Source organism: Vigna angularis, chromosome 2 (genome assembly GCF_016808095.1).
Source record: "Vigna angularis cultivar LongXiaoDou No.4 chromosome 2, ASM1680809v1, whole genome shotgun sequence".
Taxonomy (NCBI): domain Eukaryota; kingdom Viridiplantae; phylum Streptophyta; class Magnoliopsida; order Fabales; family Fabaceae; genus Vigna; species Vigna angularis.
This window is the reverse complement of record NC_068971.1, coordinates 43,633,360-43,649,801: the sequence shown is the minus strand read 5'-3', so window position 1 is coordinate 43,649,801 and position 16,442 is coordinate 43,633,360. Positions and strand designations below refer to the sequence as shown.

Below are 16,442 nucleotides of genomic sequence, written 5' to 3'. Positions count from 1 at the left end.
ACACGTAAATTTAGTTCATTTTTGTAGTTAAACTTCACATAAAGCCTTATAATTCTTTTAAGAAAATTATATGATCTCTAGTTCTATAAATTTATAATTAAGTCCTTAAAAACAGCAGCTTGAATTTGTCTGCTAAGGATTATGTGAATATATGAAAATTGTGAAAGTGGGGGTTGGACTTTTTATTATTTATTTGTTCTGACATGCACATCTTTCCTCTCCTTTCATTTCTTTGTGTCCACTGATATGCTACAATCATTACTTTCATTGTAAACATAATAACTGATAAGGATGCCAAAGAGGAAGAAAGGGTAGCAAGAGGAAATGAGACATGAAACAATTAAAACCTTAAAACGATATTCAGCTATTGTATAGGTTCTTAATTAGTTGTACTTAGTAAGTGTGATTACTTCTGTCATTGACTTTAATTTTTGTAAAGGGAATAAGGGTAAAGATAGTAATGATTAGTAGTTGAATAATTGTGTTTTGACACTTTTATATGGGTAATTTTTTCATCAACATCCGCAACCACTTGTTTTACCTTATAAAATGATTAACTAGAATAAGATTACTTTATCTTTTTTTTTCTTTTGTGCAAGACTTATGGATACATTCAGTGTTCCATTTTACAAGGGAATGTTTCTCAAAAGATCGGAACATGTATCTTTTATGTATCTACTTTAACTCCAAAAAGACTCCCACAAATGAGAAACTTCCAATCAATTTAAATTTACTTTCATTATATTATCTAAGAATGAAGATCATTTAAGAATAATAGTAGTTTTAAAAAACAATGTTCAATTATTTTATTATTAAAATATTAAAATGTAAGTAATTTTCTAATAATCGAGTTTATTATATACAAAAATTTATACTATTTTTTTACAACTACTTTTAAAATTTACTTTGTGTTTTCTTTAAGAATTTGATACTCCTTTTATTTTAGGATTAAAGACTATATTTGGAATTACAGAGGAGAGTTTCACTCATATATTTTCTCTAGACGAGTTATATTGTTGTTGGACGAGTATCATTCTAGTGTTAACTCCTTGAAAAAGACATGAATGTGTTGAGTGAAAACATAAGTTTATAATTTATAAAACTAGTCATAAAATCATGTATTGTATGGTGTTGTTTGGTATAAATTGTGTAGAATGAGAATGTAGTAACTCATAGAGTGGGAATATTATTGTGTGTTGTTGTGAGAAGTATATTGACGACAAATTTTGTAATGAAATTATCATGACTACTAGTATTGGAATTATATAGAAGAAAATACTTAGTTGTGACGGTCAAAGACGATTTCTATATCTGGTGTGTGATGTGAAAAGTGTTATATCCGATCTAATCAAAATCTTAAATAGACTAAATTCATTTTTTGCTATTCTTTTGAGTCTTAGTGAAATTTATTGCATATAGGGTGTTTTAGGTTTGTACATGATGTGTGAGGGTTAAAAATAAATCTTTCTTTGACTATGATTGTTAGGGTGTGATTAGATCATTGATATAAGTTTTCTATGTACAAATATTGCATCTTGTGTGAATAGATGTCTTTAGAAACAATAAATACTTTGTATTAGTAGCTCACAATACAAGTAAGGAAAAGTAGTTGTTTAAATTGATTATATGATTTTTGTTATGATTGGTTGAATTGATAATATGTAATATATTTGTGATGTAATGATAATAATAACAATGTTAGTTGTGTTATGTTAAGTTATTGTGAATAATGAAAATAAAAATAAATTGTATGTGATTAAGGACCAAAATACATACATACATACATATATATATATATATATATATATATATATATATATATATATATATATATATATATATATATATATATATATATATATATATATAAGTTTGGACCAAATTCACTCTTGGTGATTAATTTTTAATTATTTTGTAGTTTTTGTGATTGTTAAAATAGATAAAAAACACTTTATGGAGTCAATTATACAAACTCATATATATAGTCTTTCCATCTTGACATTTTTTGGTCTTCCATTCCAGTAAACCCCACTACAAACAGAAGATGAAATTCTCATAGAAGCTGAAATTATATACAAGTTAAAAAAAAAGATGCTATTAGCTTTACTTTGCAAAGTTTATTCTTTAAAATATACCAAACTTTAACCCTAGAAAGTGATAATAGGTAGAGTACCCTCTTCATCAGAATATTGAAGTTTGTTGAATTTGTTCAATAACAATAATAACTGCACATGAATGGAATACCTCACAAAACCACCGGTGTGGTCATCGTTGAATTTTCATGTACGGATCTACATTTGACCATACTTGTATTCCTTAAAGCTTCTTTACTTTCCCTTTTCACTTTGTTAAAAAAATATATAAATAGATTCGAGTATGTTTTATTCGAATTTTAAAATTTATATAATATTGAGATTTTCTAATATTTCAACATAATTTTTTCATAACAGATAATAATAAAAAAAATACTATGTTGAGAATGAAAATATATATATATATATATATATATATATATATATATATATATATATATATAAATATATATATATAAGCCTACTGTTATTTCCTTTCTGATGATAAAGAACGGAAAGTGATTAATACAGTGTGTGTGAAATTTTTAAATATCATTAGAGTTTTAATACCATATAATTTTAAAATATATATATGAAATAAAGTTGGCAAGTGCGGTACTTGAAACATTATTGGACAATGTTCACATGCTAAATCCCACTAATGTTTGGCTTGGTAGTGATATTTTAATGCGTACAGTCAAAGGTAGTGCAGAATTGGGATGAGATTAAGACAACACAAAACATATTATTGTATCTATATATGCATCTATCTAGAATTACTTGAGATTTCTTAAAAAAAATGGCAACAAAGAGTTCATTAGCCATGCATATAGAAAAGGTGGTGTTACCGACAAGAAGTGGAAGTTTGTAATCTTAATTTCAAATTAAGGAAGTGACGCAATTAGAAGTATAGTTTATGTGGCATTATTTATTGGATGTTTGTGAAGTTTCTTTGAGGTACATGTTGGTTAGTGGAAGATGCTATTTGCTGATGTGGTCCAATTTCAACTTTTGTTTCGAGAATTCATAGGTTGGCACCAGGTTTCTCTTTATGAACTAAAACCAAGTTGCTGGAAAGCTTAATTTGCGTTCCACGTAATGGAAACAGGATATCCAACAGCTGAAAAGGAACCTCACTTTGAAATTTGCAATACCATAGTTGTTTGTTGCAAAAGCAAGTTGGATAAGTGACAAACTAATTATAGGTTAGTGATTCTACTATGACCAATTGTACTTATTAGTTGCATTAAAGAAGTCTCATTGCTATAACATATCTTCCTCTATATCATTTTTTTAATTTGTCTCTATATACCTATATTTACCTACTCCAACTAGGTTAACACTAATAGGATAATATTTATATGATAACCACAATAACAAAATAATTCATGCTATAGGATAGAATAAATTACAAAAATAGAGATAGATTAAACTTTAATTATTTAAAGTTTAGGAATTAGTAGAGTAGATTTATTTGGGTGGAAATTGTTAATTATATAAAAATGTAAAAAGTTTTACTGGTGGCAATCATGTTCAAACATAAATTGTCTCTATTCTTTAACAAATATATATATATATATATATATATATATATATATATATATATATATATAAAGAAAAGACATATCATTCAATATAGAAGTGCAGATAATAAAATGTATTATATTGAAGTTGAGTTGAGTTAGGAATTCAAACATTAATAATCAGTTTCAAGTCACTTAAAAGAAAAAGAATAGTAAAAATAAGATTATATGTTATTAAAATTATCTAGTTAACAAAAACAGTGACTATTTAGTAATTTAATATTTTATGTAATTCTCTCTTGCCAGAATTTCTACTTCCATTTTCATGCTTCTGTACATACATTATGTTCAGATTTGTTCATATATGTTTTGAAGGACAACTGTTTTAGATTTTTTTGTTTTGTTTTCAAAACTAGAAGGATTATCTAACTTCCCTTGTATAATTTCAGAATAGTAAAACTAAGAGAGTTAACCTTTCTTAAGGATGAAAATAATTTGAGTAATAGAATGTAAAAAATTCTCATTCACTGTGAAGTATGTGGTTTAAACCTAATTTGGAATTTAAGTTAAATTTGATTTTATCATCATCATTATATTATAACTTCATTTACACTTTGTTTACTTGAAGGTAAATTTTTTATTTATTATTTGAGTGGATTTGAAGGTAAGTGAGAGTGGATTTGAAAGTAAATTTTTTTAATCTGTCACATCAATCAAATCCTACACTAATTCTCACAAACTTTACTTCTAAATTCACTCTCACTTACCTCCAAATATACTCAAATAAACAACAAAAAATTTACCTTTAAATCCTCTCAAATTCATTCAATCACCCTCCCTTAAATCCATTCAAATGAACAAAGCCTTAGTGATGTCAAAATGGATTCAAATATGTAAGTCAATTTAGTATACTAGTAAATTATCACAAATTCAAACTAAACTTAATAAAAAAAAGATTAGAACCAAGTTGATTAACTAACCCATCCAATTTTTTAAATTATAGTATTATATTATAAAATTTATTATTTTTTTAGACTACAAAATTTATTCTGAAAATTGTATATTTTATTTTATTAATGTAGATATTTGTTAAGTTTATTTCCTTAATAGTAATTTTGATATATAACAACATTGCAAAGTCATGTTTAAATGGAGAAAGAAAAAACATAAAATCAACTAAGGATTGGAACCCGCAATTGCACCGTGAACATGAATCTTTATGCATCCAACTCTCATAAGAGAAGCTCCACAAGATTAATTTGTAGTTATATTATGACCACATGAATATCAAAGATACCTTTCACAGCCAGAAAGGTGGATAGATTTCGCTTTGAGAAAGAACAACGGACAACATAACTCCTTTTAATATCCCTAGTGTTACTCATCTTTATGAACATTTCACAATTTTATGAACGTGCATGAAGAAGTTACCCCTTAGTGATATTCATTTTGGGTCTAACAAAACTAGGTGCTTAAAGAATGACTGTTTAAATTAGGGGCTTTCTTACTGCATCCTACATTTTATTTCCTACCCCCCCCCAAATTTTTCCAAAACTCCTATATACCCTTTTGACTTTTTTACTAAGACAAAAAAACCTAAATATCTAATTTCTCTCTCCTTATTTACTCCCTCCCAGCACTCACCTTCAACCTAGCTTTGCACTCATTCACCTCACACTTTCACCCTCTTCCCACACACTTTCACCTCCCTCACAGTTTCATCTTTGGCCATGTACCTACACCTCACCACCACCAGCCTTCTCTTTCCCTTCCTTATTTCCCTTCTTATTTCACTTCCTTTTTTTCACGGCAGACAACACTCCACGCCCCTTCTAAGTAAGTGTAATTTTTTTAAGGCTAATAATGGAGAAAAGGTAAGAAATTTATAAATCCATTGAGTTTGACAGTTGAACCAGATGGCAAAATCTGTAGGTGATTTATAAATGTTTGGAAAAATCCCAGATTTATGAATTTAAGATACTGAATTTCGAAATTTAATTAAAGAAGAGGCCAAATTTCAAAATTCAATTTAGAATGTCTTGGATTTTAAAATCCAATTTAGGGATGTCTTGGATTTCAAATCTCATTTAAAAATGTCATTTTAAAATTCAGTTAAGTAGTGTCTCAGATTTAGTATATAATTTTATTATTTTTCTGGTTTTAAGTTTACATATTTGGTATGTTATTTTTAATGTGTTTTGAATTTGTTTTTTATAAAAATAACAATAACACATCGTGCCTGCATACTAGATTGAGAGCTTTGTGTAATACACTCAATGTGACAGTAATATGAAACAGAGCAAGGCACCAGAATTGAAAATAGAAGTGTATATTCCAGAATTTATTTTTCTCCCTGTGAGTTCAAATGGTATCACAGAGAATTCACAAAAAGGCTGCAATACAAAAGTTTCTCTCAACAATGAAGGAATACGTCCTAGAGAGAGAAGAAGAATTTCCAATCATTGTCTCCCCTCTCTAGTGCTAACTAATTCCCTTTTTTGTACTCATTCCTTCCTCACAGAAAATCCTTCAACCTTGTATTTTCCTTTCTCTCTCTCATGTGCCTTTGTATGCCACTCCCTTATGCTATCGGTGCCATGTGGCTTGATTTCCCAACTGACTCATCCTTAGCCTCCATTTCCCCTACCCATTCTACTCATGCAGTGGCCCTTTTATTCCCACTCGTTACAATACCCTCCCATCAACACTAACCTTGTCCTCAAGGTTAAAGTTAAAGTCGGGATAGGCTTTGATAAACTCTTTAAGGTCTTCCCATGTGGCCTCTGTTTCAGATAACCCAGCCCAGTGAACTAAGACTTAGGAAATGTTGTTGAACCTGCAGATTATGTCACGTTTCTGAAGGATAGCTTTAGGCATCAACAAAGGACCCTCGGGCAGTGTAGTCAATGTGAGTGGAACATAAACAATGTCATGGGGACCCTTACATTCGTTCAACTGAGATATGTGGAAGATGGGATGAATTTTAGCAGTTTCAGCCAATAAGAGTTTATAGGCCACTGAGCCAATGGGATCAATGATTGGGAATGGGCCAAAATATCTCAGTCCCAGTTTTTGGTTTTTTCTTAAGGTAATGGAGTGTTGTCTATAAGGTTGGAGTTTGACCAAAACCAAATCACCAACCTTCAGCTCTTTATGCATGCGTCTGTGATAATGCTAATTTTTACCATTATTTAAGCATCAATTTAGTAGCAAAATCAACTCCTTTCTAACTTGTAACTTATTTAATCCTCTTCTTTTGTCATGTTTTCTAAATAAATGTATTTTAGGCTACATTGATGTATTATCATCACTAATCCCCTTATTTTGTAGCTAATATTATGCTTAGAAGAACCTCCACCAATGTATAGAGCTTAACCAGCCACAAAAGCAAGTAAAACAAAAGAGAGAATTTTGGAATGTTGTGGCTGAGCGGCACAGTTTCTATGCAGCTGAGCGCCACCCGACCAGACTGGTTGTAGCTGAACAACACCTGATCCGACTTGCTGTCGCTGAGCGGTACAGGTTTTGTGCAGCTGAGCGCCAGCTCCCTGGAATGTTGTCGCTGGCGTGCAGCTGAGCGCCAGTTCTCTGGAATGCTGCCGTTGGGGTGCAGCTGAGCGGTGACGCTACTGATGTGTCAAAATTGCCTATTTATTGAAGTTGTCTCGAAGCATTTGGGGTCTTTGGTTCTTTGGAGGTGCATCTCACTCAGAGGAGAGCTTGGAGGGCTGCTAGGGCTCGTGGGAACACTCCCTTCTTCCTCTTGGGTTCTTCATCTTCTTCCATGGCCATTTTGTAAGCTTAAAGGCTCTCCATGGAAATGGAGAGCCCAACCCATCTTGTTGGGGTTAGTTGTAGCCATCGAATTCTTGTGTAATTGTTGAATGATTTGAATTTATATATGCCTTTTCTATCAATTGCTAGTATTCTTGTTTCCAATCTTAAAGCTTGCATGTAATGGGGACGTTCATGACTTGATTTTGGGGTTTCATGGGTTATGGGGACGTAAGATGAAACCTTGAACTGAAACAAGAGTCCTTGTGGTCATTGATTCTAGGGATGGAAGATGATTCACATGTTGTCTTAAGATCCTAGTTCTTAATGCGGGTTTGCTTGTTAGATTGTCCAAGGGATTAGAGTTTGATAAGGAAAACCTAGGCTCTTTCACCTAAGGGATTAGGGCTAGAGTGTTTTAGTGGATTGACTTTAGTAAATTGATAGAGAGGAGATGAAATTAGTCATACACAAGAGTGCATTGATGAAAAGTAACCTTAACAATGTCATTTCAAACCATTTCTAGTCTTTTCCATTTCCAAGTGCCTTCAATACCAAAGTCCAACTTTGTAATTATGTATGAATTTATGTTTCTGCACTTGTTCTGTAAATTGATGTTATGTTCTTGAGTCTATATGAGTTGTTAATCGCACAATTCTCTAGTATTACGAGTCTCTTGGGAAAACGATACCTGGTCTTACCGGTTTATTACTTGAAGCGATTCGGTACACTTGCCGAAAACACCTAACAGTCTGTTATCGGCATATTTCTTCATTTTTTCCTGGGCTTTAAGAAGTTGCCTCTTCAATTGAGTCAAAGCCCTGTGTTGTTCCCCTAAGAGCTCCTAGACGGATGGAGGGTCTTTAAGATCCATGATGTATTTAATTATGGTCGGGGGATCTCTTCCATACACCACCTTAAATGGTGTTGTTTGTAGACTGTTGTGGAATGCTGAGTTGTACCAGAACTCTACCCATGGTAACAGTCCGGTCCATGTCTTAGGATTATCAAAAGTAAAGCACCTAAGATACATCTATATACACTTATTCAGGGCTTTTGATTGTCCATCTGATTGTAGGTGGTAAGCTGTAGACATGTTCAATGTTGTGCCACTCAACTTGAAGAGGTGTTGCCAAAAGTGACTGATGAAGATCTTATCTCTGTCAGAAACTATAGTTCTAAGGAACCCGTGCAGTTTGACAACTATGTTAATGAACAATTCTGCCACAATCTTACTAGTATAATTTGCTTTCAGGGGAGCAAGGTGGGCATACTTAGATAATCGGTCAATGACAACCATGATTACGGTATACCCATTGGAAGGTGGAAGACCCGTAATGAAGTCCATGGTTATATCTTCCCAAACTTGATTGGGAATTGGGAGTGGCTGAAGTAACCTTGCTGGAAGGGTGGTGGCAGATTTAGCTTGTTGACAGATAAGGCATTCTTGGACATAGTGAGTGATATCTTTGAGCATGCCAAGCCAATAAAACTGGGAAGACAGTTGAGCCATAGTTCTAGTTATGCCAGCATGACCCCCTATTGCTGAACTATGGTATTCCTTGAGCAACAGTTGTATAATTTCCTCATCTCTATGGATTACCACTCTATGCTTCCACTGTAAGAGTCCATCAGAGTAGGAGTAATGATTATTAGGTGGTTTCCCTACTGCGCAAGCTTGTATAACAGCTTGAAGATGAGGATCGAGCTGTGTGGCCTTCTGAATTTTGGACATCAAGTTAGTCTCTCTATTAGACCATGCCATAAAGAAGGATCTGGACAAGGCATCTGTGGTTTGGTTATCCTTTCTTGGTTTGTATTCAATGGTGAAATCATATCCCAAAAATTTGTGGAGTCATGCCTGTTGCTCGGGTTTGTAGGGATTGATCCAATAGACTTTTGAGACTTTTTTGATCAGTTCGAATGATAAACTTATGACCCAGTAGGTAATGTTTGAATTTTGCAATTGCTTCAGTGATTGCATAAAATTCCCTGGTATAAGCATATTTGTGTTGCATCCTGGAAGATAATTTCTTTGAAAAGAATGCTATAGGATGCTTGTCTTGGCTCAGAACTGCACCAATCCCCAAACCGGATGCATCAGTCTCTAAGACAAAGGTTTTGGTGAAATATGGTAATGTTAATATAGGAGCAGTGGTTATTGCTTGTTTTAAGGCCTCAAAAGCTTGAGTTGTATGTGATGTCCATTGAAAGTTATCCTTTTTAAGGAGATTGGTCAAGGGGTGAGCTATTGCAGCATACCCTTTTATTAATCGTCTATAATAACATGTTAGACCAAGGAATCCTCTCAACTGTTTTGTGTCCTGAGGGCAGGGCCATTGTAAAACAGCTTGAACCTTGTTAGCATCCATTGCTACTCCCTTCCCCGAGACAATGTGGTCTAAGTAATCCACTTGAGAAACCAAAGGAGTATTTGGATAATTTGGCATATAATTTGTGTTCTTTCAAGATGTGCAAAACTGTTTCCAAGTGACTACTATGTGCAGACCAAGAAGGGTTATATACAGGTATGTAATCAAAGAAAACCAGGATAAATTTCCTTAGAAAGACTTTAAATATGTCATTCATGAGAGCTTGAAAAGTTGTTAGTGCATTTGTTAATCCAAATGGCATGACAAGCCATTCATAGTGGCCTTGATGAGTTTGAAAGGCAGTTTTGAATCTGTCAGCAGGATGAACCAAGATTTGATGATAGCATGATCTGAGGTCCAACTTAGAGAAGAATTTCGCACCAAATAATTCATCTAGTAGCTCCTCAACAGTTGGGATAGGAAATTTGTCTTTGATTGTGACAACATTCAGTGCTCTGTAGTCAGTACAAAATCTCCAAGTACCATCTTTCTTTTTGGCCAAAATAATTGGGGAAGAGAAGGGGTTGGTGTTGTGGGTAATAATGCCTTCGTCCAACATTTGTTGCACCATATTCTCAATTTGTTGTTCCAAGTTCTGTTTTAATGCAGGAATTTATGTATCAGTCTGCTGCTTCTCATCATATTTAACTTGTAAAAATGTATATTGGCGATTTGGACACTTATGGTTTGCCGTGAACCTCTCATCACATGCATAACACAGCCATTTGTCCATTCGTGATTGCATTTCTGCAGGTGACAGACGTTTAATGTTATTGTGGGTTGTTGTGGTGGATTGTTATAAGATTGGGTAGTAGTAGGTGATGTGTTTTGGGTGGCATTTCTGGAAGTGTTTGGTTGGTATGGTCGTGGTTTGAAGGTGTATTTCTCTTCAAACAGTCGGGCTAAGGAAATGACTTTGAGGATTGTATTTGGTGCTTGAGCTATCACCTCTCTATGAATGTCGGGTTTCAAACCACTGATGAAGCAATCTAGAAGGGCTTCATTGCTAACACCATAAATCCTATTAGCAAGAGCTGTAAACTGCACATAATATTCATTGACAAATGTGGATTGGGTGAGTTTAAACAAGGTAGATCTAGGTGATTCAAAGGGTGAAGGGCCAACTTCCAACTCTAACAAACGGACCAAGGTGTTCCATGAAACAATGGATTATTTCTTTGCATCATTTGATACCACGGCACCACTTTTTTCTCGAAATGAATTGCTGCTATGGTCAACCGTTGTTCATCCGAAGTATCATAATAGTCGAAGAATTGCTCCGCTTTAAATATCCATTGTACACATCCGAACCATCAAATCGTGGAGAATCTAGCTTGACATTTCTGACCTGAAATGGTCCATGAACATTGCGTGAGTTCGCTCCTCCATGTGCCATATTCTCCTTCAAATCCTCAATGGCATTACGAAGCTCTTGCATCTCTGCAGCATGCTCACGTTCACGTTTATGTATGAGCTCTAGGACCTGCTTAAGGTCATTTGAAGATGAAGCCTCGGCCATGGCAATGAAAGCACCAGTTTGTAATATACTCAATGTAACAGTAATATGAAACAGAGCAAGGCACCAGAATTGGAAATAGAAGTGTATATTCCAGAATTTATTTTTCTCCCTATATGAGTTCAAATGGTATCACAGAGAATTCACAAAAAAGCTGGTTGCTCTCAGCAATGAAGGAATACGTCCTAGAGAAGAAGAATTTTCAATCATTGCCTCCCCTTTCTAGTGTTAACTAATCCCCTTTTTTGTACCCATTCCTTCCCCACAGAAAATCCCTCAACCTTGTATTTTCTTTTCTCTCTCTCACGTGCCTTTGTCTGCCACTCCCTTCTGCTATCGATGCCATGTGGCTTGATTTCCAAACTGACTCATCCTTAGCCTCTATTTCCCCAACCCATTCTACCCCTGCAGTGGCCCTTTTATTTCCACTCGTTACACTTTGCACAGATGAAGTCAGAAGGAAACAAACAACATCAAATCATAGAAGAAATAATCATGGAAAAGTTGCACCATTAGTTAGTATTGATGTTGATGAGCAACACAAAGATCCTATTCAAGAAGAAGATATCATGAAGGTCCATGTGACACTTCTTAACATTTGCATTTGTGGAAGGCTAAGTCAAAAAAAGTAGGTGAGTTTTCTTTGTTTTATATGACAGATTTTTTTTTTAAATTCATAAAACAGAACATCAAATAACTAAAATTAAAAAATAACAAAATCACATGAAATAAAAAAAACTAGATTTTGAAATCTAGAAGACTTTAAACTCAGGATTTTAAAATATTGAGAATTACAAAATCGAATTTCAAAATTTCGAGTCAGATTTCAAAATCCGAGAGATTATAAAACCAAATTTCAAAATTTGAAAGACCTCAAGAAATAGCAAAATCAAATTTCAAAATCTGAAACACATTTAAACTAAATTTCAAAATTCTAAAACTTTTAACTAGATTTCAAAATTAGTTGAGATTTCCAAATTCAAATTCAATGCTTATTATTCCAAATTTAGTGTTTACTGTGGCAGATTTTGGAATTCAGTAATCATGTCTGTAAACCTAATTTCGAAATCCAATTCATGGACAAAAAATGAAAAATGATTACAAAATTCGAGGAAAATATTGTTAAAGGGTGCTTAAAATGACTTAGGATACTCGGAGAAGTAGATATAGCTACGACAACGTAAATCCGGATGGATAAACAATAATTATTACCTAATTATTGCTTACCTAATATATATATATATATATATATATATATATATATCTTTTATATTATAATTATATATTTTAATTTTTAAAATATAGAGACAAGCGCTTAATTAAACAACTATTGCTTCTATGAACTTAGATGTCAGATATATATACAACGAGACAATTTGGTAAGTGTATATTCTTAGAGAGGGAAGCACCTTTGCATGGACTAAGGATAGCAACAATTTTTTCAAACACTTCCCAGAGATCAACATAATACTCTACCAAGTAATTATTAGGGATGTCTTACAGCTTTCTTCCAAAGCGGACTAGATCTGTGATACTAGACTCACAGTACTCCCTCCTTCATAAATAAAATTATGCTATCTAGATTGACAAAATTGAACTCGTAAATGACAAAGTTGAAGCGATACAATGCTTCCGTGCAAGCTTAAATGGGTAGATGCATGTAAAATTTGTATTGGCTTATTTTGTATCACGGTAAGAATGAACTTCGTTGTGCGAGAGAAACGCAACAGTATTGTTTTCAAAGAGTTGGAGCTGAAGCTTATGAAGATGGAGGTTTTAGAATTGGGACTGGGAAACCCTACCAAGCAAATTGGTGGAGGAAAACCATCAGCCGTTGAAGGGATGGGGATTTCAAATTATGCAAATTACTATTATTCTAACCTGCTCAACATGTCTATATATTTCTACAAATTTATTTTCTATGTATATTGTATTGTCCCTCCCGTAAGTGAATACAATATTTATTATACTTTTTTGGTAGACATTGTTAAACTTGAACATCATTTATCTCAACTTAAAAGCAGTTGGACCCAAAGTAAGATTGACTCTTGTTCCATTCATCTTCCACCATAATTTTTGCTCTAATTTACGATTCAAACCTGACGCAATCTCTATTTTCTATCATCTATAGATGAAATACTTTGAAGATTCTCAGTCCATTGAGATACCCTCGGCTGGATAAAATCTTCAAATTAGTTTTTTCACAAAGAGGTCCTAACGACAAGTAGTCAACTAGTAGAAAATGGGGTTTCAAATATCATTTGAAAAGGATAAGGACATCAATCCAGATGCTAAATATCAATTACATTGCCGCAAAGCACATGGAAAATGAGCAAACCATACTTGTTTTAAACAGCATCAGAGAAATAACGTTTACTAGGACGACATAACTACCGTATCAAAACTGTAAATGTAATCTAAAGAAAGTAACAAAACAAGAACTAATCAAAATTCAGAAGAGTTCACTGGGAAACACCCAACCACTTAGAAAAGTTGTCAAATTCTGTATAATCAGAGTCTGAGACCATTGTTTGATACCACGCTTTTCCAGCAGCTCTGATAGCAGAAGCCTCCTCCTAAGATGAAATATGAAAACCAATGTCATTTTAAAGCAACAACAATTTCTAATGTTTAAATGATAAACCTAGAGAACACCAAAAAAAAAGTAAACAAAAGCCACCAATTAAACATACAAAACTCAAACAGCACATAACAACGAGAGCCACACAGAATGCGAATTCAGTTTCTAAATAAACCAAGGACATGCTTTCCATTAACAGTTACGCATACTGTAATAACAATCACTACAATGCACATTCATTTGATAAAAATTAACATTCAGCAGAATAAGGTTCAAATGGGAAATCATAAAATCACTAACCTTGGAAACAATGTTGCGTTTCTGATCAAGCTTTTCCTTCTTAGCAACAAGACGCTGCTTCTCAGCGAGAAGAGCCATCCTTTTAGCGGTCTTAGCATAGGGATTCAGCTTCAACATGACATTGAGGTTCTTCAGAGGGTTCTTCTTCAGAGTAGCGCGCTTAACCTCCTTATTGATGGGCCTCACCACGGACTGAACTTCATCGGAATTAATGATGCGGGCCAAGTCCGAGTTAATCATCTTGGGGCGGGGAAGCAGGTAGCCCTTTTTCTTCTCAGAGACCTTGTCGAAAGACCCATAAATGGAGTCCAATTTCTCAAACGCGGACTTGGTCCAAACAATAAACCTCCCAAGGTGGCCACCGGGAGCAAGCTTCAGAAGGTTAAGCCTGTCCACATTTGCCAACTCAACACCGGGAATGTTCCTGAACGCTTTAACAACTTTAGCACCTTCGGATCCATAAACGATAAGAGGACCCTTGCGTGAAATGTACCTACGGTTCCTCATCTTTCCCTTACCGGGACGAATTCCGTGACTCAGTTTCGCCTTCTCCGCGTCGGGGAACGCACCGATCTTCTGAAGAATTTTCACCGCTTCCTTGGACTTCTCCACGCTCTCGATGCTGTCGCTGACGACGAGGGGAAGCTCAGGGACAGACTCGATGCGGTGGCCGCGGGCCTGGACAAGGGAGGGGATCGCGGAGGCAGCGATGGCAGAGACCACGGCGTGGCGTTTCTGCTGAACGTTGATCTTGCGGTGCCAGCGGCGCCAGATCTTGGTCGGCGCGAACATACGACCGCCACGGCACATGTTACCGAAGGCGGCCTGGCCAGCACGGTGCGTACCGCCGCCGGGAACGCGAGGGATACGCGACACGGCACGGCCCGTGCCCCATGACTCGGCGGAGGTCTGGTGGCCGGCGCGCTTGCTGACGGCGTAGGGCTGGCGGCTGTTGCGAGAAATATTGGAGTGGACAAAATTGACAATGTCGGGGCGAATGGGAGCCCTCATGACATCAGGAAGAGGGACGGTGGGGGCTGCATCGCCCTCTAGGGTTTGAACGGAGACGAGAGGCCTTGCTGCTGCCGCCGCCATTGCTGTAGGTTGGTTTTCACAAAACTAGGGTTTAGGGTACTGTCAGCAGAAAACAGAAGAAGATAAATTGGTGATTATATATTTATACAGACCCCTTTTTTGCTTGGCCCAGCTCAGGCCCGTCCACTTGGGAACATGTTTGGGTCATTTCTTTCACCCTCATAATATCCATATACACCTTTGTAAATTTTAAAATTCCAAATTAAGTCATGTTCGCTGCTTTGGGTGTTATACACTTTCATAGTTGTGGTGTGTTTGGTGATGTTGTTCGAAGGGAAGAATGAAACGGGTTGCTAGATTTGTGGCAATGTTAATTAGCGGATTTTTACATTCTAAAGAAAGACCTTCTAAATTAAGTAATTCAATTCAAACCTTTAAATAAAATTTTTTGTCCAAGTGAAAATATCATTTTTTATTATATAATTTAACTTTTAAATTACAAAATATATCTTAAAATATTCTCTAAAGACTTTAGATTAGTAAAGCTAAATAAGTCTTTTTCTACTTATTAGATTGGATATATATATATATATATATATATATATATATATATATAATTAAGAATAATTTGGTCTTTTTACCACTTCTATAGGATGTGTATGAAAAGTATGAGGTTGCAGAACGAAATTGCCGTATGTTTGTGCTAATTGGACTTATTCTTCTTCCGTACCCCCATTAAACTTCTTTTAATATCTACAATACCTTCCAACAAATAGGTTTGGATGGAGTGATGAAAACTGAGAAATAAAACTAAAACATCAAGAAGATAGTAATACATTAGAAGAAATGCATATAAACAAAAAAAAAATACTTTTATCACAATATTATTTGATTTAATTTTTTTATTTACATAATAATATTATTATTATATATATTGTTGCTATTATTTTATTTATATTATATTATTGTTACCTTATTTACCTGTTATATTTAAAATATATTTGGAAATAAAAAATACAAGGTGGTCTCCATAACTAGCTACGAGCGACATAAATAAACTATTACTTAATTGAGGTTATTTATTAGTGGTAGGAAAATTATTATAAATATAAATATGACTATGTACTTCTTCTCACTTCAACCCATCTTTTTTGCGAAAATTTGTTGTTCTGCACCTTTCATCTATTTTCCAATGCTGATCTCCTCCTTTTCATATATTAAATAATACTCACAACATATATTCAAAGAGAGAAAAAAAGTTTGGTATAA

General features: G+C 34.4%; 1 protein-coding gene across 1 annotated transcript; it reads right to left on the bottom strand.

The window, feature by feature from the left end:
- Positions 1-13,490: 13,490 nt before the first annotated feature.
- Positions 13,491-15,303, bottom strand: LOC108326824 (60S ribosomal protein L4). The gene is made up of 2 exons (XM_017560400.2): positions 14,139-15,303; positions 13,491-13,833 (listed from the first exon to the last, which is right to left on the bottom strand). Exons 1-2 carry the CDS (start codon positions 15,231-15,233, stop codon positions 13,720-13,722), a joined length of 1,209 nt encoding a protein of 402 aa, XP_017415889.1. The 5' UTR covers positions 15,234-15,303; the 3' UTR covers positions 13,491-13,719.
- Positions 15,304-16,442: the final 1,139 nt, after the last annotated feature.

What these genes read in the sequence shown, in the direction of transcription:
- LOC108326824 (XM_017560400.2), bottom strand. Translation starts at nt 15,233, where the DNA reads ATGGCGGCGGCAGCAGCAAGGCCTCTCGTCTCCGTTCAAACCCTAGAG. An exon ending in AACGCAACATTGTTTCCAAG is followed by an intron (nt 13,834 to 14,138) that starts GTTAGTGATTTT and finishes ATTTCATCTTAG; the next exon opens with GAGGAGGCTTCTGCTATCAG.